Source organism: Colias croceus, chromosome 24 (genome assembly GCF_905220415.1).
Source record: "Colias croceus chromosome 24, ilColCroc2.1".
NCBI classification, from domain to species: Eukaryota; Metazoa; Arthropoda; class Insecta; order Lepidoptera; family Pieridae; genus Colias; species Colias croceus.
In genome coordinates, this window is record NC_059560.1 from 2102531 (window position 1) to 2126982 (window position 24452).

The following is a 24452-nucleotide window of genomic DNA, read 5'->3' on the forward strand; positions in this document are numbered from 1 at the left end:
TGTTATTCCAAGTTACCCTCAATACGTGTGCTAAATTTCATTGTAATCGGTTCAGTAGTATTTGCGTGAAAGAGTAACAAACACACATACACATCCTCACAAACTTTCGCATTTATAATAGTAGGATATGTTACGTATATTATAGAAGTTAAATTAATATAGTTAACTAAGGCCATAGGACTTGAATGAGAGATTTTATAATAATTATTATTAGACTTGGTAGTTAATAACAAAGTTAATATAATACCACCTGTAAGTTATTATTATTAAAACTGTTTGACAGATACACAAATGAATGTTGTTTTATAAAATGTAGGTATCACAGGTAGGTAAGTATAGTTTCATGCCCGTTTTCACCAACAACCCGTAAAATTTAAGTGTCACCTAAGTCAATTTAGGGGATACCTAACGTAAAATTTGCTTTCATCGACAGATAAGTGTCACCTAAATCGTTAGGTTAGGTAGTAATTTGAAGGGTCCCTTAAACTAAGGAACCCTTACTTAGGAGACTGTTTAGGGGTTATTGGTGAAATCGGGCATCAGACTGGTAATATTTAAAAAAAGACAATAACTTTCATCGACATTCTTGCTGACAATAGTCAATTTAATTTAACAGTATATTGTTAAATTGTCACTTAAAATTTTGGGCTGATTTTTCAATCCTTGGTTAAATAATATTATTCGTCGAATAACGTATTAAACAACCATTACAAAAATATATTCTGATCGCCCGTATTTGACAGTTTTCAAGCTGTTATCGTGTAATACTTTATTAGACGGGTAAGTTTTAACCAAGCATTGAAAAATCGGCCCTTAATCCAATAAGTTGAAATAAACATACCTAATTTTTATGTGTTGCTTTTTATTTTTTACATTTATAAGATGCTTTATAATATTCATGTAGGAAAAATGCACGTGAGCAAAGTCGCAGGAAAGCTATAGTTAAATAAAATGTTTGCTTTTTAAATGTAAGAATAAAATCAAATAATTTACTTCATCGATAATATAACTTCATGAACTTGACAGACTTATTTGAATGTCGGTTAAAAATAGTGTAGGTCACACTTAGCATGCAACCAATACTAAATATGGTCAGAAAACGAAGCCAAGATTCTGCTTTTGAATGAATTAGCTAGACTTACAGTTTAAACAAATAAATAAACTATAAAAGTTTTAATTAAGTCATGTAACTGAATTCTATTGTATTGGTTGTATTAAACATAATAATGTTACCTAAATATAGGTTTCTTACATGACGTAATACATCAAATAATTATAGGTATGTAATTATAGGGGTAGCCCTTTTTTAAGTGGGGAAATTTTGCATAGATACCCACGGCCCTCGGGGAAGGAGCCGTGGGTTATGTCGGATTCTTACCGATTAAAACTCCACTGTGTTCCGTCTAGCCGCTTCAATGATGGAGCCGCGGGTGGTTGGTTATAGGGGTAGCCCTAGCAAAAACCGGGACAGAAACTAGGTAGTATTTCTATAAATTCAAATTTAAACACTTCATGGTATAAATATTATGCCCTTTTGCTAATAGATTCGCTCTTAACTATAATTATCGCGAAAACTAACATCTGTTATGCATTATGCTAATATTAATTTTCTGAAATAAAATAAATGCAACTGCATTTACCTTACTTATTAACTATAACAGCAAATATAACACAAAGGTAACCTTATGTTTAAATTAACTGTTACTTTTAAAGATTAAATAATAAATTGGTTTATTTCTTACAAAAAATGTCCTTGTTTACCTTGATCGCAAAATAAGACGTTATGGCATCATTTTAAAGCATTCCATTTGAAGAAACGGTATTTACCTTCGTTAAAACTGAGTAAAATAATTATTTTTGCGAATTAATCCTCTATTGGGTTGCTTTAAAATATGCGGGTCGTTTTAAATTATCTTTGACGATAGTCAATACCGAATTTTTTGCCTTTTTAACTGTATTTGCGTATATGTACTGATTTTTTTGATCATTCACCGAAAAAAAAATATTTAGTATCTACTTATTTTGTTTCGAGTTAAATATTAATTTAATATTTATTAGTTTTCAATAGCGTCAGTGAAAATCAGGCGTGTTTATAAGATAGTTGTTTAAAAATCGTAATATTGTTTGTTTTTAAAATAATTGCCATTTAATTTAAAATAATTATACAAAGGAAATGGACAGTGTAAAGTGTAAAAAAGTGTAAGATGTTTCTATCAAAATATGTGCTTCGGCAATATATCATAGTTTTAGCAGGTAAGGTATTTTTCATGACTAGGAACAGAATATATTCTTATTTTTAACTAGCTTCCGCCCGCGACTCCGTCCGCGCGGATGTCGGTCTTCGCGTGGATGGTTTATTTCTCCATTTTGAGACCTCTGACAATAACATCTTATAAATATCTATTGGACCCAATTCCCAAATACGGTTAGGCCTATAATAATACGCAACGTGTGTTCGCGGTTCTACGGAACAACGTCTATGGATAAAACTGAAAAATTAAGATTAATTTTTTTCTACGTATTTTTCCAGGATAAAAAGTATTCTATTTTACGCCCAGGATAATAAGGTATAATTATACCAAGTTTCATCGAAATCGAACCGCTAGTTTTCACGTGATGCCTTCACATACAGACAGACAGACAGACAGACAGACAGACAGACAGACAGACAAAAATTTTTTTAATCACATATTTGGGTTTGGTATCGATCCAGTAACACCCCCTGGTATTTATTTTTTCAATATTTTCAATGTACAGAATTGACCCTTCTACAGATTTATTATATGTATAGATATAGATAATACCTATTATGTATTCTTATTTTTACAAAACTTTATAGATTATCGTGTAAAACCCCTCTTGGTGTTACATTAGATTATTATTATCTTTTAAAAACTATAATAAAAAAATGTGTGTGTGTACTAGTGTACATACGTAAGAAGTGAAACTTCTTTATGACTCTATTTTTCAAAAAATAATTTATTATATGCAACTTTACAGAAATACGTGGAATGACGCGTGGTAGGGTAGAAAAAGATGGCACGTAACGGAAAAATTTCATGCGTAAAGAAAAAATTTAGTGCAACATTTTTTCGTACACTAGTGACTAGTACACGCACACAATTTTTCTACTTTTGTTTTTTTAAATAGCCAACCTACTATGTCACTCTCTACCCGCTTTTTCCAGACCCAAAAACACCATGAAAACGCTCTGAAGAAATGAAAGAAAATGATTCAGTCAGTCTTAGGGGGCGTCCATAAACTACGTGATTTTTTTTCAATTGTTTAACGACCTTCCTAAAATACCTCTGGTACTTTATGGACGCCTCCTTATATTGAATAATAAATGTATGTATAATAAGGATTTTACGTAGGTAGTCTGTTATTCTTTCAGTGAACCTCACAGGAGTGGGGGTTGGTATGACGGTAGCATGGCCGTCACCAATGCTTATCAAACTCATGAAGGAAGACACTCAGCTATCTAGGAAGGTATCTGAGGACGAAGCCACTTGGATCGTCTCTTGTGGTTGTTTGTTGCCAATAGTATGTTAGTAACTTAATAGAATGTTAATTTTATTCTCCTGTACAAAATTAGGGGTATATACATAAATTAATAAATTAGTGTTCTTCTACATCAACATTAGGAATCTGTGATTTGTACCTTTTTGGGAAGTTGCTTAAATACATTCCAAATAAAAAAAAAATTAGAATTTATTACTTTAATTCTTTCAATGCTGCTTCAACCTTAATTTCTCATTCAATTGTCGAGATTTAATAAGTGTTTCAAATGAATAAGAAACATAATTATTCTAAGGCAATTATCGAACAAATCCATTTCTTTTGACTATGAACGTATTTTTTACGTAATTTTATAAATATCATTATACCTAACCTTCTATTGTTTGATAGTGGAAATTAATACTTACTTAGTTGCAAAAAAAACGAACCATCTAAGTATAACAAAAATACACGAAGAAAACTTACTTGGTTTGTCATAACTGCGATTAATCTACAAGTAGTTACTATTATTATAAAGCTGAAGAGTTTGTTTGTTTATATGTTTGAACGCGCTAATCTCAGGAACTACTGGTCCGATTTGAAAAGTTCTTTCGGTGTTAGATAGCCCATTTATCGAGGAAGGCTATATAGGCTATATTATATCATCACGCTAAGACCAACAGGAGCGGAGCAATGCGGGTGAAAGCGCGAGGCACAGCTAGTAATATTGAGAATTTGGATTTAGATAAAAATTTCAAATAGGAAGCAATACCTTTCGATTACTGTTTAAAAGAAAGAAAGCAATCAAGAAGTGCCCAAGTACATGCCATTATCAGAAACGAGACAACAAACAAAAATAACATCATTATTTCAGTTTCCCACTTTATTTCTTGGATCTCGAACAAACTTGGAAGGAAGACCACATTACTCCTGATCAGTTTATTAAAAGCATGTATATACATGGTGCAAATCTTCGCGACTGAACTGTGGATGCTGTATGCTATAAGGGTTATATCTGGTATCCTGGATACTGGTATTCTTTGCAACTTACTGGCTTATAGCGCGGAGATTGCTAGCGTAAGTGGTTTATTTACCTGATACCAACGTGACTGATAAATAGATTGAAGAGATGATGCATTCAGAAGCAAAGTTCGTCACAAAGTATATAATCGTTACAAAGTATATAATTGAAGCGAAGACATAACGTTTGGGGTCTTTATGCTCCCCTTAGATGCTCCCATTAATTGAAGAAATTATATTATAGGAATTACTTTCTGATTATTATTTAAGAACTGCTAATTTTATGCTCTTATGAATGCTAATACTTTTTTGGGAAAGTTAGGGTCTATAATATTTTAACACGAATTGAAACAATACATAACATTGTACTTAGTTCCTCATGGTTATTTTTAAACCTGCTAATTTAATTTTGTACTGGGCGACTGTTCTGAATTCGTTCGGGAAGTCTGTCTTTAAAACATTTAATATAAACATAATACATAATTCTTCCAGAAAGAAATCCGAGGTGCACTAGTAACAATCCAGCAGATGTCGCTAGCCACAGGCATGCTTATCATCTTCACCGTGGGTCCGTACGCGACATACCTCGTGGTCAATGTGGTGTTTGAGTGCATCACACTACTGATCGTTGTGCCGCTGATCTTTATTCCGGAGAGTCCTTGTTCTTTGTTGGGGAGAGGTATGTTCATAGATATTACTTGTAAATTAAGGGTTATATTTCTGAATCGCATATAGATTAAGGAAAGCACTCTCCGTCATTGGTAGTGTTGCCCAAATTCAGTCTTGGTCTTGCAGTCTTGGTCTTGCGTCTTGCGTTTTTGCAAGACCAAGACCAAGAACAAGACCGCGTATTTTTAGCAAGACCAAGACCAAGACTTACCGTGCAAGACTTGAGCAAGAACAAGACATAGCCTGCAAGACTCTTGCGTCTTGCAGCTAGGACTTAGCACTATTTCACTGAGTAGTTAGGTGTAACAGTTCGGTGTATAACTAGGTAGGTACGCTTAGGAATTCTATGAGACGCAAAATCTGTATCAAAGAATATGAAAAACTGGACCTATGCGCATTACTAGTTATTTATTAATCTGCTTGATCTTTACTATGGCTATGTTAATTCAAGCTCACAATGTTCCAATTCTAATACGTTTTTCTAAGATTTAAAGTAAACTTTAATAAATAGTAATAGACTAATAGGTAATTGCAAGACTTGCAAGACTTGCAAGACTCTTGCTGCAAGACCAAGACCAAGGCCAAGACTGGGAGCGCAAGACCAAGACCAAGACCAAGACTAGGTGTATTGGCGCAAGACCAAGACCAAGACCAAGACCAGATGTATTGGCGCAAGACCAAGACCAAGACTGGCTAAGTCTCGTCTTGTTCTTGCATTTGGGCAACACTAGTCATTGGCCATATTTTCGTTTACCAGCAGGCGAGAACGGGGTTAAGCGGCTCCCGGTTTTTTATAAATATATCTACAATATACAAAGCATATTTAATTGATTATTTACTGACGATATTATGTAATACCTCGCGCCCAAATTAATCACAATTTTGTGAGATCCGTGTTGCAGTCAAAAGTAGGTATATTTTTTGTTGTTCGGTTATAGGTAAAACTGCAGATTTATAGGTACTCGGACTTATCCTGTTATTACTTTCAACAGGGCTAAAAGACGAAGCTCTTCAAACTCTAATCTACCTTCGCGGTTCAGAAACGAAAGCCAAGGAAGAAATCAACGAATACACAGTATCATGCGAACAGAATAAGCACACAATATCATACCGCGACAAGGTCTTTATAAAAGCCCTTGCTATAGTCGTCTTATTGAGTATTGGTATACAATCTATTGGATATTTGACTGTGACGATGTATTTACAAATAATACTGGATACAACGGGAACGAGTGTGTCTACAGAAGTGATGTCGGTTGTTTTTGGAGTCCTGCAATTGTTGGCCGGTCTCTTTGCAGCCGTTGTAACTGACAGGGCGGGGAGAAAACCTATATTGTCGATCACGCTTGTGGGCTTATCTATTGGAATGGTAATTTCATGCGCTTTTACTGCTCTTTAAATGTAAAACATGTTATAATCTTTCATAGTAATAGTAATGCAAAAATAATCCAGAATACGTTCTTATTCTTAAAGAAACCTTTCTATTTGTACGAAACTTATCATATTTCTGCTAAATCAATTCAGTATATTTTCCGTAAAACAACAGGCCTCATGGCTCACATTCGACAGTTTATACCTACTTACATACTTAATTAAAAAAAATATAAACACATATTTGTTACAGTCCGGCCTTGGGTTATTTTTTTACGTTAAAGATTCTGGCACCGAAATCACTGGGATCATGAATTATTTACCACTAATTTCTGTGGTTATGATTGTCATTTGTTTTAATGCAGGTATGTACACATCAATTATTATTCGGCTGTCGAACCTTCTTACAATCTAGGTCTTTTACCTACGTTCTATTGCATATACGTACCTACATACATTTAATAGATCGGCAATGTAATATTATGAAAACAACGATAAAGGTATTATCTTTCATCGTGATTCGAGAAGGGAACAGCCTCTAGGGTCCAATATATTATTCTCATTGCTCTTTATCTTTCTCCTTATCAATCTTAATATCCAAAACAATCAAATTATTTTTAATATGTTTCTGTTTGAACTTATAAGTAACTCAAGGTAATTTAAAATTGCAATTATTTCAGGTCCTGGCAGTCTGATAAACGTAGTAAGTTCAGAATTACTAGACAGTCCCGTTCGATCATTTGGAATGAGTACATCCATAACATGTGGTTTATTAGTTGCATTTCTAAACCTCAAATACTTTACTTTAGTCGCTGATATGATAGGCTCTGCTGCTGTGTTTTGGATGTTTGCTGGTGTATCTCTTGTGTATATGATGTTCATATTAATTTGCGTGCCGGAAACTAAGTAAGCAGAGAACGTTTTTGGAGATCCAGAAAGCGCTGGGCAGGAAAGAAAAGGCAATGACTGTGGTTGAACACAAATAAATTGGAATATTTGCAAAGTTTTATGTCGCAAACGGATATATTTAGAATATACGTATTTTGTTAAAAAGTTATTTTTATTTTTTATTTTTACCACACCTCAATTTAACGCGAGGTATTTCAACGCGAGGCAAGATTTTAGGATGTGAAGTGTGGGGGGCCGTTCGCGTGACTCGCGCTCCTCGCGCTCCTCGCGTCGTTTGTTTTTCGTAACGTGCGCTATGCCACAGTGTAAAATATATCAAAAGTAAATTGTGATCAATTTTTATTATGTAAGCAATGTAAAAGTGTTTGTGTCAGATTGTAAATATAAAAGTAAATAAAGTAAGCATTTACAACTTTATAAACTGAGATAAGTAGGTACTAGGAATTTATTAATTAGCACAACATAATTATGGAAGTACTTGGTGTAACTAATAAATATTACTTGCTGCTACCAGTAGAAGCTTAGAGTATTATAATATTAGAATAGTATAGAGCGCGTGTATTGCACAAATTGCTTAGTGCGCATCGAAGGCAGATGAGCTATATAGATACTATATAAATGTGTGTGTGACAAATAGGGATGGGTAGGTATCAATTGCGTGTTGAGCTATCGATAAGTTATGTAAATAAATATGTAACATAAGAAAATATATTGTTCAATATGTTATTAAAGGAGAAATGTATGAAGAAAGTATAAATATATGTAATTTTAAATAATAATGTAAAGTCTTCTATTAATTATAAGTAGTTTAAAAAAAATGTATAATTGAAATATCTGAAAAAACGTGTGGACTTCTTAACTATTAAAATTAAGAAAATAAAAGATCGGGTTTAGTACTATTTTTTAATAATAAATCAAATAATAATAGTATTTAATGTTAAATAAAAATAAGAATTAATTAATAATTTAAAATGAAATAATAAACAATATAAATATATATCAATTCTATACCTACCAAAACCTTCAAAAATCAATTTAGCGGTTAAAATATAATATCGTAACATTACATACTTTACATTTACACTATAATACATTCGCATTCATAATATTAGAAAGTGTATGATACAAAACACAACACAAAATTATTTTTAATATATTTTTAAAAGAGTTTTAATATTAAAGTCAAATATTAATATGTTAAAATATAGTTTTTCTTGTAAACTATCGAGTACAGCGTTGGTCAAGTCACATCACTACGATCACGTGGCGGCATCGGCAGTAAGGTGTGCGAAGGGTGCGCGAGCGAGCCTGCGCGTGTCCGCCTCCCACTTCCCCTTGTATTTATTATCTAATATCTATTTATTTAATCAGGCATAGTATGGTGCTGAAACGAGACATAGAAGGAGCGTAAATAAACAGAATGGAAGCAACCTTATAACTCAATAAATAAAGTATATTTTTAAATGTAGTTCCGTTTATAGTAAAAGCCGCTTTGCGTGTTTTATTGTTTCGTCTTTCACATTCGTTACAAAAATTCTACTGCACTCTTCCTAGTTTATAATGTCAACTAAAAAAAATGAGACACGAAAAAAATCTCAATCGTCACCTAGGAACGTATAACGTAGAACCTATAATCCCATATAATAATTACGGTTTCTGTATTCGAGGCATATATTTTATGGAACATATACCCCGCCAATAAGGAACTTTTACTGTAGTGATTAATAATTATTATAAGTCAATAATCATTATTATTTGACTATTATCAATTATTTTTTAACTAATAATCATTATTGTTTTTTTCCTTAAAATAAACAACTGTAATTAATAATAATACCCCAAAATTATGCAAATAATACACCAATTACGTAATAATAATCCATACTAATATTATAAATGCGAACGTAACTCTGTCTGTCTGTCTGTTACTCAATCACGCCTAAACTACTGAACCAATTTGCATGAAATTTGGTATAGAGATATTTTGATACCCGAAAAAGGGCATAGGCTACCTTTTATTGCGAAATATGTACCACGGGCGAAGCCGGGGCGGACCACTAGTATTATATATATAAAACAAATTATTATAAACTAAACTCTTATTTCACATTACTGTGCAGCTTTTATCGTTTTGAAATAAAAGCATACGAGGTGAAACTTTATGACCAACTGATATTTTTATTCTGTGTCATCAAGTAACTACGTTTTTATCATATTACTCAATTTACATACCGTTTCTTATAGTTTACTCTTTTTTTTGATACTGACACTGCTTTCTTCCGAATTTTGTTTGTTTTGTTACCCATTTTCAATAATTTATCGTTACTCAAAACGTAAAATCGAGCGGAGATAATTTGACACAGGTCCTACGTTAGCAAGCGCCTGATCAGGACTGGCGGGGTAGCGGGCAGCGCGGTTTGTAAAGAAAACGCTGGGCAACGTTAAGTTCTGAGATATAATATGTATTTAATAATTACAGGGCTTCAGTAGAAAACCAAAATTTAGCACGTTTTCTGCAGTACATCAAAATACATATCCTTATATAAAAATTATTTCCAAAATCAGAAATTTCATTAATAAATAATTCGTTTTCGATCTTTATTTTAGCCTATTTTTATGATTTTATATGATCGACCAAAATACACGTGGTTGTGTAACAAATTAGCACACTTTTTAGGAAATATCTTGAAGTGTATTGATTATTTTTTCTAGAAGCGTCATATAATTGCAAATACATGAAAAATTTGATCTTGCAAACCAATTTTACTCCGCTTCGCTGAAAGGACTCCCCTTAGCCACATCTAGCCACATGGACATACTGTTCAAATTTGTCACAATCACTACAGTCGCTTTCTAAAAGTCCCTTTGTATGCTTAATCTTTAAAACTACGCAACGGATTTTGATGCGTTTTTTTTAATAGATAGAGTGATTCAAGAGGAAGGTTTTAGTATATAATTTATTAGGTTTTAGACAAAGCGGGCGAAGCCGCGGGCGGTAGTAATATAATAAGAATTTCGCACAGGAATTTCGTGAATTTCACTGATCGACTTCGTTAAATAATTGAATGATGAGACCTGTGGATGAGACAATGATCCTTGTCAAATCAATTTTCCATGGCTTTATTAATTCAAAAAGAAAATTAAAAATATACCTTCAAAATCAATGTCACAGAAGTCACCTTATCTCATGTTTATTTATTTAATAATTGAAATGCAATATAATTATGTTTAAAATAACAATTAATCAGCTGTTAACACAAATTAGAAGTCAAAGCTGTTCGTGAGTATGAATTAATTAAGTTTATTTCAGAAATCGAATAAATATACTGTTGAAAAACAACAAATAGTTCTTGTAGATAAATAACCTTTTACAAACATAGACTCAGTGCCTTAGGGGGCGAAAGGGGGCGATGGCCCAGGACGACAAATTCTGGGGGGCGCCAAGGTCTGAAGTTGGAGTCTCTTGCCTCTCCTGGTGCAAACCTTCAGAACACCTCAAGTGGGCGCCACAATATTTTCGCCCGGGGTGTCAGTGGCCCTTACACCGGCACTGCATAGACTGTAGGACGATGCTTAAGGTAGCATTCGGATCTGGGCGGTCGCGACCTGGCAGCCGCGGCCCTGCAGCCGGGAACATTGTCGCTGCTGTGCGGCGCTGCCAGAAGCTTACGGATAACAGCGTCCGCGACCCGGGCAGCGACTGCCACGCGCAGTAGTCAAACAGCACTCAGTCAAAATAATAGTCAAATATACGAAAGCGAGAACTCGTGAAGAGACTGATAGAGGACGAAGAAGAGGATGATCAAATAATGTTGGTCTTACTATCATCAAAGAGGAATAAAATCGATTCATTATATCATAACATTATCCTTATAGGTTTTGAGTCGAGGATCGTAAAGTGGTAGATTTTTAGCAATTCATTCAACTAAAAACTTGTCGTTTTCATCGGTAAACATTGCCATATTGTGACTCTTCGCGTACGAGCAGCGCGACCGTACTGCTTCCGGAGCGGCCCGGCGGCGCTGCCAAAGTCGCGAGCAGGCCACGCCCCTCGGCCGCGCGGCTCGGTCGCTTGCGTCGGTAACTATCGCATACAATTCCCTACGAAGCGGTGCGGCGCGACCACGGTCGCGGCTGCGGGGCAGCGGCTGCCGGGTCGCGACCGCCCAGATCCGAATGCTACCTTTACTGGGAAGCAATATAAAATTATTGTTTACATGTACCTAGTTTTATGCCTGAAATTCCCCTACTTATCTTCATCTGGTTGGTTACAGAATACGCAAATCTTTTTATTACAAGCTGATAGATGTATGAGTTTTTAATAATGTGTTATCAGCAGCTGAATTTTGACCTGTTTCCTTATTTACGCATAGGAATGGGAAAAAAATAAAATAAAAAAAAAAACGTGTGGCACTCGGGGACTGCCACGGTAAAGCTATTGCATAGCATGCACAGATAGCATGCCTTCAAGCCACACCTCCGCCCGTCGGAGTGGGGAGCGTGAGGTTTTTCGTTACGCAATTTCTGGATTCGGTCCTCGCGCTCAAGGCCCGCGATAGAAGCTATGCAATAGCTTACCAATCCGTATTATATTATCTCTCCAGTAGTGGAAACTTTCAAATATTAGTTGAATAAAGTATCTATCATAAGATATTTTTGTATCAAGACTGTTAAAATTTTTTATGCTTAGTTCTTCAAGTCCAAGACACATGATATGCTTCAAGGACTGGAACGGAGACATGGTAATGGATGTGATAAACAGTGCATTGAATTTAAAATGCTGTCTCAGAGATACTCATGGAAAGCGATTGGTAAGAATTACAGTTGAACTTCCTTTTATACTGACCAAGTTTTAGACAAAATGCTAGATAGAATATGAAGGTTTTGGTTCCCCGAAATGTCGGTTTCCTCACGATAGTTTATAAAGTGAAGCAGTGTTAATAAGGACAATAAGCAAATAGTTACATTGAAAAATATAATTTGCTGTAGTATGTTCTTCTACACAGCATCGATCCTCCGATCTCTTATCGAGCTATTCGTGGTATTTTATTTCTCACTAGCTGCGCTCCGCGGTTCCACCCGCGTAGCTCTCCTGTTGGTCTGAATAGCGTGATGACATATCGCCTATAGCCTTCCTCGATGAATATCTAACACTGAAATATTTTTTCAAATCGCACCAGTAGCTCCTGAGATTACTTAGCGCGTTCAAACAAACTCAGCAACTCTTCAGCTTTATAATATTTACTCTAAATTCATTTATGATTTCTCGTTTAAACCATAATAGTACTCTACACACTTTTCATCAGAACATTTTAGACAACTGCAAGATAATGATACTCCAAGAGGTGAATGAGCCAGTGTTGAACATGGCTGTATCGAAAGCTGCCAGTCTACTTGGAGCTGATGCTGTCAATATTGTGGACAAGTTGATGTGGGAAAATGATTATAATGGCAGGTAAGGAAATGTTTTTGGATAAAAAGAGTAGCTAACAGGTTTATTAAGTGGATTGAATGAAAAATTGTGGATCTAGAAAGATAAAGAAACGAACGAGTGAGCAGAAGAATATTTTAGAAGATAACGAGCAACGTATTTGATATATTTATTAAAAGTGATTAGGTACAAGAAATGTTTCAGTAAATAATTAATACCTACAATATAAATCTATTGATTTATTATACCTTGAAGATTTGACTTTGTTTTTAACAAGAGGTCGGTAGTACCTATACCAATTATTTTTTAATCCCGCATCCCTATTCTATATTTATAATCCCGCATCCATATTCTAATCTATATATTATGCTTGAAATAAAACAAATACAAATTTCTATTGCTAATTAGAGTCAAAATACTTAGAGGTAATAAGTTTTCCCTTCTTCAGGGTATTTTCATACATGGCGGACGCGATTTTCGTAGCAACCTCCACCCATACTTGCCTGCAACGGTTCGCGCAACAATCCTCGGTTCCTGTAATGTGTATGACGTCAAGGACCCACGCAAGCATACAAGCTATGGCCACGTTTATGACTATAATAGTTAGTATATATCGATTATCGGTAAAGTTTATTCATAGGGTAAGTAATGAAAAGGTGACGTTGAATAATTTTTTTTAATCAATATTATATACCTAGTTAGTTACTACTTAGTTAGTTCAAAAATTCATTCTTCGATTCAAAATACTACTTAAATACGTTTAATTTTTTTGCCATATATAATGTAGGTATCTACTATCTACCTAAATATGTAAAGAGTCATGACTTAACAATGTAAATTAGGTATCTACCTAAGTAGGTAATAGGTAGGTAGGTAAAATAAAAAATATAATTTTTGCAAATTTATTTGTAGAAAATATTTTCCAAAGTTATATAGGTACCTAAACTAGTCACATATTACTAAGTATATTTAAATATTAAAGTCGTATACTTGCCTATAATTATTTTCAGGAAGAATATGGAACCCTAAGGAGACAGAACATCACGTATTTTGGTTCACCACATCCCGTTCTGAATACATACCTTCTGCTATGTCCTATGCTCGGAGCAAATATAAAATTTAAATGCTGTTGTGACGTGAGTATTTCAATAAACAGAATTTTTATTGATGGGGGGATGGGAGGGAATGAGGATAGGGAAGGAGAGGATGGGTAGGGGATGGAAAGGGATGTGGCCCTCCGGACCCCTCACTCACCGTACGGAACGCGACAGTAAACTGTCACTATGGCGCCGATATTCTGTGAGGGTGTGGTACCAGCTTCCCCGGTGCGAGCGTGGCCCAATTCGTGCCGAAGCATGCTCGACTCCCACTTACAAATTACGAAATTAGACGAAACAAGATCATACAAGTATTATTTTAGGCCGTAGGTACATAGTAGATACGTATATTGAATATTATTGTTTTCTTGAATTAGCGATTATGCTTAGAACTCATTTTATCAAAGCAAATTTCAGGAAAAAAATGTACGTTAATTTTTCTCTGTCGGCGTATAAAAACCGATAATTGTTTTGATCCAATATTAATCTGGCAAGTGGCAAAATTGGACCAACAAGTGGGATATGGGTATAATCATATCAGAGAAAAGGATACGTGAGAATTTTATAAATAAAACCGTCTATATATTGTCACGTACTGTTTAATATATATATGGACATTTTTAAAACGACTGGGATATTTTCCTGACCTATAATATTATAAATATTAATTGGTAGCTTACGTTCATACTATTGCGACACGCTCCTGTTGAAAAAAATGTTGTGTGGTTTTATGAAACCACGGTAAAAGTGAAACTTTTTTTCACACTATAGACATTTAGCTAAAAATTATCGTATTTGTACGATAATTATCGTACGTATCGTTAGTCACGCGACATGCGCTACACAGACCAAAAAGTTTGAGACGATGTAATAAAAGTTTCACTTTAACGGTTTAAAAGGCCTTTCAGATTTATATTTATATTATTATGATAGATAGGTACCTAATGATATCTCTTTAATTTATTTCAACTTACAAAAACTAATTATTATGATAAATTAATGTATCCCTAAAATATATTCCTCCTGTGATTTTCCGCCAACTAAACGCTAAACTCTTCAAACTAAATGAAACGATATGATTGGTTATTTACTAACACATTCCTCACACATTATTGGTGGAGAAGCACCCTAATCAGTTTATAAAATTCAGACATTAATTAATTATATTTTTTTTATTTAACAGAAACAACCAGTCAGTCCATTGCTATACAAGGCTGGTCAATCCCTATGTTCTGAAGTGAATACTAATCTTGAAGCATGTGTGGACAAAAAACGTGCGTTAGAAAAAGCTAATGTTATCATAGCAGGCCCAGAGAATAAGAAAAAAGTCAGCGAGTTTAGGCTTACTACTGAAGTATGTATGATTATTTACTAGCTTACCGCCCGCTTCGTCTAAAACCTAATAAATTATATATACTAAAACCTTCCTCTTGAATCACTCTATCTATTAAAAAAACCGCATCAAAATCCGTTGCGTAGTTTTATAGATTTAAGCATACAAAGGGACATAGCGAAAGAGGGACAGAAAAAAGCGAATGAATGAATGAATGAATGAATGAATGAATGAATGAATGAATGAATGAAAAATTCTTTATTGTACACCATATAGGACAAATTAAAACACATAATAACTTAATTAACAATGTACAGAGGGCGGCCTTATCGCTGACAGCGATCTCTGCCAGGCAACCCAATCGACTAGGACAAATGCTGAGTATGGTGGACAGTGGTGCATAATAAATTAAAAATTAAAGACTTTATTATAATAATTTGTACTACAAATATAAACATTCCTCATGGCTTATACATATATTAATAAACATTTATATATACTAATAAATACATATATGTAAACAGATATCGTGGATAAATAAAATAAATACATAATAATATATACATACATATAATAAATATATAATAATATATACATACATATAATAAATGCACACATAAATACAATGTACATACATACGTATACATATTATGAGCACGTAAGTAGCAAAACTAACAGCGAGCTTGAGACAGTGTTAAATAATGTGTTTTAACTTTATTTTTGAAAATGAAAATCGATTCAGCACGTCTTATCTCTTCGGGTAACGAATTCCAGAGATTAATGGCAGTGATAGTAAAGGAGGAGTGGAAGAAGTTAGTCCGGTGAGGAGGAATGCTTAAAGTTAGAAGATTAGAGGAACGGAGAGTGACACCATGTTCGTTCAGATATTTAAAATTTTCTTTAAGATAGGAAGGAGTCTTAGGATCAAATAAAACACCGTACAATAAATGCAGCATGTGAGCGTACCGACGGAAGCGGATAGGGAGCCATTTGAGTTTATTACGGAATTTGGAAACATGATCGTATTTGCGGAGACCAAATACAAATCGAATACAGAGATTTTGGAGGCGATCTAGAGAATCGAGCTGTAACTCGGTTAAATCGGGATAGCAGGAGTCGGCGTAATCAAGGATAGGGAAGAGAAGGGTCTCTGCAAGCGAGATCCTAGTGGGGATAGGCAAGAAATTGCGTAGTCTGCGTATCGAGCCTGCAGCTCCGAACAACTTCTTACGGACCATTTCCAGCTGGACCTTCCAATTCATGTTACTATCAAAGTAAATACCAAGGTTCTTGACAGAGGTACTAAAGAGAATCAAGGTTCCATCCAGACTAATACTCGGTAAGGCGTTCCAGTCGATCTTAGCTGTCAATTTAGAGCTCCCAATTATAATCGTTTGTGTTTTAACGGGGTTAACCAACAGACCGAAGTTTTTAGACCACTGATTGATATTGGCCAGATTGGTGTTTGCTTTATACTATGTAGTGCGTAGCGAAAAAAGCGACTTTGTTTTATACTATGTAGTGATAAATTGAATTGTATTATACCTACCTATAACAGTCCTTTATGGTGATATTCTTCTTCCTATTTCTGTAATATGAAAAAATTTACATAATTTCCTATGTATACTAATTATACATATAATTATATACAGGTAATTGATTAATTTGAAGTAAAGACCAGAAAAGCCTTGTTTTAAAATTTCATGTGGATATCAAAAATTATTATTATTGTAATTTGTAGCAAATAAATAAAATAAAGAAGCCTTTTATTTCTTACAAGATAATAAAATACACCTATTTTTAAATGATTTTTAACTACCTAAGATGTTTTTTATAATTTAAATTAGCCACTTATTCTAGTAGAATGAAGCAAAATTGGTTCTATCTATACTAATATTATAAGCTGAAGAGTTTGTTTCTTTGAACGTGCTTCTCAGGAACTACTGGTCCGATTTGAAAAGTTATTTCAGTGTTAGATAGCCCATTTATCGAGGAAGGTTATAGGCTATATTATATCATCACGCTAAGACCAAAAGGAGCCGAACAATGCGGGTGAAACCGCAGAGCACAGCATAAATAAATAATGCATTATTTTACAGGACATAAACAAACATGCTGGGCCTCAATGGATATTCCTACACACATGTCCTCGAGGCAAAGAAGTGGACGATCATCTGTTTTTCCATTCTAATGCTCGGACTTTTCCAGCGTTTGAAAACTTTCAGTATATATGCACTGCGTTAATGGCGTCTGCTATTAAAAATCATTTCTTTTAATAAAATATATTTTCTGTAGTTATTGTTTTATTTCAAATCATTTAAATATAATATGTTCCTGAAATTAATTAAAAAATACTAGTTATATTTATGTTTGCGAGCAAATTAATATTGTTTAGAAAGTTTAGAAAGAACTTTCTAAACTTTCTAAACAATATTAATATTGTAAATTGCATCTGTACCAGTTGACAGAAATCCTGATAATAACAGAAGTAAATTTACTCTAATGATGAAAAATTCATTGTTATTCAGATGTATGTACTTGGTATTTTCAAAAAGAAACATGTTATATCAAAATAAAACACAAATTTAATGACTATCACTTTATTAACAATTTTATTTACAATCTAATTCTAATTTGTACTTAACTAATCAGCATTTTTGAACTTCCCGCGCATTATTTTAGGTAAAACTACAACACCGGGGCATGGAACTTGGCCGAAAATTTCACAAATACACGCGGTTTCGCAACCTGCTCCAAAGTTAGCGGGGTTATCCTTCTTTTCCGCAGCAATATTCTCAGCTTCTAATACCTCCTTTGATTTCCCTACAGTTCGCATTAGGTGCTCCAAAATGTCCTCTTTTGACTTATTGTCTATATCAACTAATATCTGCTTCCCATCTTCTAAATAACACCTTATAAATGGTGTAGGTGTAAGGTTTTTTAATGTAGCCACTTGCACGTTGGGGTTCTTGTATTGAATCTGTGGTAGATACCAGAAAACGAATTCCTTTGCACCAGCATTGTTTTGTCCGAATATATTGTAAGCCACTGAGAATATCTTTATTTTCTCTTTGAATACTAGTTTACCGGCGTTTAAATAGTTTAGCGTGCGTCTAATAGGTGCTCTTCCTTTCATGAACGGCATTTTGATTGGGTTTTATTTAAATTTTAATTGAATAACAAACTCCACTGTAACTTAACCAAAAAATATTTTCACTGCTGTTGACATGTGATATGTCAAAATGACGCATGACAATTGAAAGTTACAGAGGTTTAATTTGTCAAGAGAACCTCAGATACAAGCATTTTGGATAAAATGAATGACTTATGATAGTGAAAATTTGCATACGTTGTGTGAATGATACATGAGTATTATATGGTATTATATTTTAAATAACCCTTTTTCAACAGTCGATAATGAAAATCAGCCCTGTCTGATACTTTAAAATTTCTGACAACAACAGCTGCTGATTTTACTTTCCTTGATGTAAATGGCAAGAAAGCATATTTTATAAAGATATAATATAAGGTAATCTAATGGAAAGTGAATGAAAACCTCTACGATTTACTGCATATTTTTTTAACTAAAAGCACAGATCTGAAAGATAAGCTATTAAATTCTTCTTCAGTTTATAATCCTATTATCAAAATTAAAAAAAATTATGAACATAATAACCTAAATAATAACTGATAATAACTTATAATGCACTTATAAGTCATAAAAGTTCACTGGCATTTAACATCTGACAGAAACATCACAGAACTAACACCAATAATGAAATATCTTTTTTTACCAATAACGAGAAATTTTAAGCCAAAATGATGACTATTGATAAAAAAAATTATGTATTGCAATATGACTGAAGCACTATAAACTCTATAAAAGCAGTACAATATAGCTTAGGAATCATGAACAGACCGTGCTCAAAAGTAAAAAATCCATGCAAGATTTGTTGTGATACTGTAACAAAGAAAACAGGGATACAGTGCCACGGAGCGTGTCAGAGGTGGTCCCATTACAAATGCCTGAACTATCCACTAGGAAAGATAGACGAAATTAAAGCTGGCCTCGTTAGAATCAACTGTCCATGTCCAGATTGCAACAACTCGGACACAAAAAAGAACGTGTGTAAGACAGAATGTCCCGCAAAACGACAGGTACCTACTCCGCCGCAGGAGCGCGAACCTGTCAAACCAATCCCTAACTATCCGCCACTTGAAGACGAAAGTACTGTTATGAGGGATAATGTAAAATGCCCAAAATGCCAGAAATGTACATCACCGGATAATAAAGATTCACACGCCACCTCACCCAATTTTACACCTTCAGATTCCTTTAATAAATACCGACGGCGCGCAGCATATCAAAATAAGACATCGCCAGCAATGAAATCTTACTCTAATTGCGTGATTACAATGTCCACTGATAGTGGTATTAGTGAGTTGACCTTTTTGTTTATTTAAAAGAAATACTTATGTACCTATTTATAATTGCAAAGTCAGGCCAAGGATATCTATGATTATCGTTTAAAATGACGTATTTTGTTTACCTATAAGTTGATTATTTCGTTGGTCCATTATAACTAAGATGTTTTGTTTTTCATAGATATTATAGTTAATACTATAAGTATATGATGGAAACGAGGTTCGATTATTGGTGCTTCTAACCTTTAGAAGTTCGGAAATTTTAACTTTGTTTAATACCAAATAACAATAAGTATTTTCCGAAAACTTTTACTATCAATATACCTAATATTCGACTAACAATAATAATTAGGTACAATGTTAGCATTAAAATAATACCCAATATTCTTTTATTTTACAGACATAACTTGCATGCCTAGTCGTACAGCGTCATCAGATTCCAAACTATCAAAAGGGTGTGAAGTATATCAGAAAGAGCTCTGCGAAGCGGTTGAGAACATGTGCGCGACTGTAGGAAAACTTACACATCAGCTCAGAGACTTGTTGTACAAGATAAGAGAAACTAACAATTGCCCAAATTGATATGAACTTAGATTGATATGAATAAATCGTTTGCAATCTGTACCTACCTACTGTGTTTGAATGTCGTGAAACCTTTTTGTTTGAGCCATCGTTTTAACAGTTGTGTAATCTGGAACAATAAACAATTCATTGGATTGTGCCTTCTGTGAGATACTTCTGTAAACGAATTAGTGAGTAGTGACTGTAAGGCCATGAACCTCGTCCAGATACCCAGAGAGACTCAGTGTATTAAACTCACCTTTCCATTTTTGCTAGATATTCAACTGCATTTCATCAATCTGCTGAAATTATTGCAACTGTTCCTTTCCAAGCATGATTGTATTGTAAGAAGGCAAAGAATCTTAAAAACGAAATGAAAATAAAATGCAAATGATCGAATCTTTTTTATCACTGATCTGATTACCTTACCTTCTCGTATTTGAATGCACTATATCTTCCATTCAAGAAGCTTATATCTAAACACATAAGCTTCTTGCTTCCATTATATTACGATATGAGCAAGAGATATAAGCTTCTTGGATATGAGTGATACCACAGTGATACACGTTGCATAGATAAAATTTATAATCCAATTTTTTTTTAATTTGCCACATGTATGTCAACCGCGTAACATTACGCTGTCATTTCAAAAACTACAATAGTTCATCATGTTATTATAATACACAATACAATAGATTGCCTATAAACAACACACAACCATGTTTTTCAGATTTCGATAGTAATCTATATTATTATAGAAACATCATGCGAAAATGCAAAACAGTAAAGAACCCTTGCAAAATATGTTTGGGACCAGTCAAGCAGAAGAATGGCCTACAGTGCCAAGGAATTTGTCAATGCTGGGTGCATTACACTTGCCTTAATTACACTCCTGGAAAAATCAAGGATATAAAGGCAGGTATTATCAAAATAACATGTCCCTGTCCTGATTGCAATACCTCTGTACCAAAGGAATATCGTACTGATGAACCATTTAGCTGTACCAATGTTCAATGTCCAGCAAACACGCCTCCAAAATGCGAAAACAGGGAGTGCCCAATAAACCAGAGTCGAGCTCAACACTCAAGAAACGTAGGAACTACTAATAGCATGGATAGATGTGGCATCGAATGTTCTGATAACAGACAAAGTGGACAACCAAAGTCCGTATCTGACACCTCTGTCTTTTGCCCTTCTGGTTGCGTATCCCAAAGAGACATTCCAGGCGATATGGGAAGACTTCCTGATACAATGCCGTCGTTGGGTACTTTAGAACAAATGTGTAATACAGTTGGACAATTGTCTAATCAGATAAACGACCTTATGAGCAAGATGAAGCAAGTAGTTCAGAGCAAAGGATGCGGCGGGCAGAGGACTTGCACTCAACCCGGTCCAAAGTCGTTATGCCCTAAACCCTGTAATTGTCCAGGAAACCCTACGAAGCGGTATTCTTAACTAGTCATGTCACAACGTTTGTTATTGAAATTTCATAATGCTTTCTTATTAACACATATTGATTATGAAAACTGTTGTTTTACTTAATTAAAGCTGTGTTAATAGGTCTCCATGACCGTGGTAGGTACTATAGTTGGTATTTATATGTTTGCGAATAAGTTTTAACAGGTAATCCCTAAGGCGTCGGGGAGGCGCTGAAAATTCTTTGTATACTCATAACTTCAAAACTACTATCAAAGTTTATTCTTGCGTGAAATTGGATATATTGGCATCAATGCTTTGAGAATAGCCCTATTCTGTAATCTTTCTTGTCCTCGCATGAAAGTGAAAAAGCGACTTACCAGAATATTTACTTCTACTTACATACTGTAATATGCAATCTAGAAGTCGACGGTTATATTTTTATAAGTTTTTTCTTTAGTAAAGCCACGTAAAGTTATAAACATTATCAGTTCATGTCATAATATTAAAAAAAAAGTTCTCTGGAGAACATTACGATTTCATGGAAGAAATGAGGAAAAATTAGCTTATAACAATCGCGTCAAATGTTCATCGATGCATAATATTTGAGTTTTCGAAGCGTACAGCTTCTTAGCAATTTTTATCAAGTTTTTGCTTCACCTCTGTGTTTGTAATTTATGTAACTTTACATGTTTGTAACTGATTCCTTTAGCCTCGAATTTGAACCATTTTAAACGGACAGATTTAATTGAAACATGGCACACTTATCAAGGAATAGATTTCCGCCCGCGGCTTCGCCCGCGTTTGCAAAGGAAAACCCGCATAGTTCCCGTTCCCGTGCGGTTTCCGGGATAAAAACTATCCTATGTGTTAATACAAGTTACCCTCTATATGTGTGCTAAATTTCATTGTAATCGGTTCAGTAGTTTTTACGGTAAAGAGTAACAAACATCCATACATCCATACAAACTTTCGCATTTATAATATTAGTAGGATAAGGACAGTATAATAATTTCATGAGTTTAAGTACAGACTAATAATAATATACTACGTATACAACGTGTTTTTAGTTTTTTGTAATCTACTTATTTCTTATACATAATGTGTATGGTGAAGTCACATCAGAATAAGCATTTTCTTTAAAGATATGTTGGCATTGTACGACTGATTGCCAATTTAACTCCGCAAGAAGTTTTTGTTGACTATTACCACAGACTATTACAGTCATTGCTATACACCTAACTAGAGGTATACATAATATTTACAGCTCGGTATTCTATCCTTTATATCTCAACTATGTGTTACCCGAAACTTTACTAACAGTGTACAGATAATCTATTTATTTATTTATTATTCGATAAACACGTAAGACAAACGAATTACATGTAAAACCCACAACCAAATTGTCACTAACGAACAGACAAAATTTATATCATAAAATAATTGTTTTGGCTTCTAGTGTCTTAATTATTACAAGTTCAAATTATGTAGAAAAATACTGTACATTATAATGTACATTATAATCTAATAACCGTAGTGGGTTCGATTCCTTCTACCCAATAAAACGACGTGTGGCACTCGGGGACTGCCGCGGTAAAGCTATTGCATGCTATGCCTTCAAGCCACACCTCGCGCGGCCCGTCGGAGTGGGAAGCGTGAGGTTTTTTCGTTACGGAATTTCTCGATTCGGTCCTCGCGCTCAAGGCCCGCGATAGAAGCTATGCAATAGCTTAAAAAAAACAGACAGCATTTTGGTTATGAATACACATTACATACACATGACTAGTCTGTAGACTAAGTAAAGAAACTTAGATAACTTATTCACATAAATATACTCGTTAAGTTAAAAACTAGTGCTTGAAAAGGAGCTTGTAAAAACTAGATTTATATTAAAAATTAAGAAATTGAAGACGTGATTGAAATATACGTCTTTCATTATTAAAAAGGCGTTTTTATCGGTCAGATAGGTATGCCATTTAAAAAGAGGACAGCTTTTTAAATGGCATCATTTAATTTATTTAAGTGTTTTTTATCTATATACTACCTAATACTAATATAAAGCTGAAGAGTTTGTTTGTTTGTATGTAGGTACCACCTTAGGCCACATCTCAGCTTTCCATCAGGCGAGATAGTGGTCAAGCGCTTCCCTATCATACAAAAAAAAAGTTTGTTTGTTTGTTTGAACACGCTAATCTCAAGAACTACTGGTCCGATTTGAATAATTATTTAGTGTTAGATAGCTCATTTATTGAGGAAGGTTATAGGCTATATTATATCATCACGCTAAGACCAACAGGAGCGGAGCAATGCGGATGAAACCGCGCGGAACAGCTAGTTACAGATATAGAGCATATTGGTTTTATACATATTATGATATTAGATGTGCCTTTTATTATGAGCCCTTTTATACATTAGTTTTACGCTAGTATTTATCTAAAGACTAGACAGATTGTAATGGTATAGATCTACACTAATATTATAAAGAGGAAAACTTTGTTTGTTTGTTTGATTGTAACGAATAGGCTCATAAACTACTGGACCGATTTTAAAAATACTTTCACCATTCGAAAGCTTCGAAATCCACGAGTAACATAGGCTAGGTTTTATCCCGGAAATCCCACGGGAACGGGAACTATGCGGGTTTTTCTTTGAAAACGCGGGCGAAGCCGCAGGCGGAAAGCTAGTATTTAATGTAAATTTCAATAAAATTTCAATAAAATTG

The 24452-nt window shown here is 34.3% G+C and overlaps 4 protein-coding genes across 11 annotated transcripts; 3 read left to right on the top strand and 1 right to left on the bottom strand.

Moving 5' to 3' along the window:
• The first annotated feature begins 1792 nt into the window (after window positions 1-1792).
• Window positions 1793-7615, top strand: LOC123702920 (facilitated trehalose transporter Tret1-like). 6 transcript variants are annotated; one of them, XM_045650766.1, is made up of 8 exons: window positions 1793-1842; window positions 2059-2253; window positions 3395-3547; window positions 4373-4575; window positions 5011-5197; window positions 6180-6556; window positions 6812-6923; window positions 7239-7615. In XM_045650766.1, exons 2-8 carry the CDS (start codon window positions 2205-2207, stop codon window positions 7466-7468), a joined length of 1311 nt encoding a protein of 436 aa, XP_045506722.1. In that variant the 5' UTR covers window positions 1793-1842; window positions 2059-2204; the 3' UTR covers window positions 7469-7615. The 6 variants fall into 6 exon arrangements, with proteins under 6 accessions (XP_045506722.1, XP_045506725.1, XP_045506726.1 ...); XM_045650768.1 differs by having other exon boundaries at window positions 1804-1819; window positions 2069-2253; XM_045650767.1 differs by having other exon boundaries at window positions 1806-1842; window positions 2069-2253.
• Window positions 7616-12008: 4393 nt separating this feature from the next.
• On the top strand, window positions 12009-20381 carry LOC123702844 (ornithine carbamoyltransferase, mitochondrial-like). 3 transcript variants are annotated; one of them, XM_045650665.1, is made up of 6 exons: window positions 12009-12278; window positions 12774-12922; window positions 13347-13500; window positions 13909-14034; window positions 15179-15349; window positions 20154-20381. In XM_045650665.1, the coding sequence occupies exons 1-6, from the start codon at window positions 12150-12152 to the stop codon at window positions 20157-20159; spliced, it is 735 nt and encodes a 244-aa protein (XP_045506621.1). In that variant the 5' UTR covers window positions 12009-12149; the 3' UTR covers window positions 20160-20381. The 3 variants fall into 3 exon arrangements, with proteins under 3 accessions (XP_045506621.1, XP_045506620.1, XP_045506622.1); XM_045650664.1 differs by lacking the exon at window positions 20154-20381 and adding an exon at window positions 17428-17622; XM_045650666.1 differs by lacking the exons at window positions 15179-15349; window positions 20154-20381 and adding an exon at window positions 17428-17622.
• Window positions 17913-18565, bottom strand: LOC123702845 (probable 28S ribosomal protein S25, mitochondrial). Its single transcript, XM_045650667.1, has one exon. The coding sequence runs from the start codon at window positions 18471-18473 to the stop codon at window positions 17973-17975; it is 501 nt and encodes a 166-aa protein (XP_045506623.1). The 5' UTR covers window positions 18474-18565; the 3' UTR covers window positions 17913-17972.
• A 603-nt stretch (window positions 20382-20984) lies between the features above and the next one.
• On the top strand, window positions 20985-21804 carry LOC123702821. Its single transcript, XM_045650625.1, has one exon. The coding sequence runs from the start codon at window positions 21080-21082 to the stop codon at window positions 21767-21769; it is 690 nt and encodes a 229-aa protein (XP_045506581.1). The 5' UTR covers window positions 20985-21079; the 3' UTR covers window positions 21770-21804.
• The last annotated feature ends 2648 nt before the right edge of the window (window positions 21805-24452 follow it).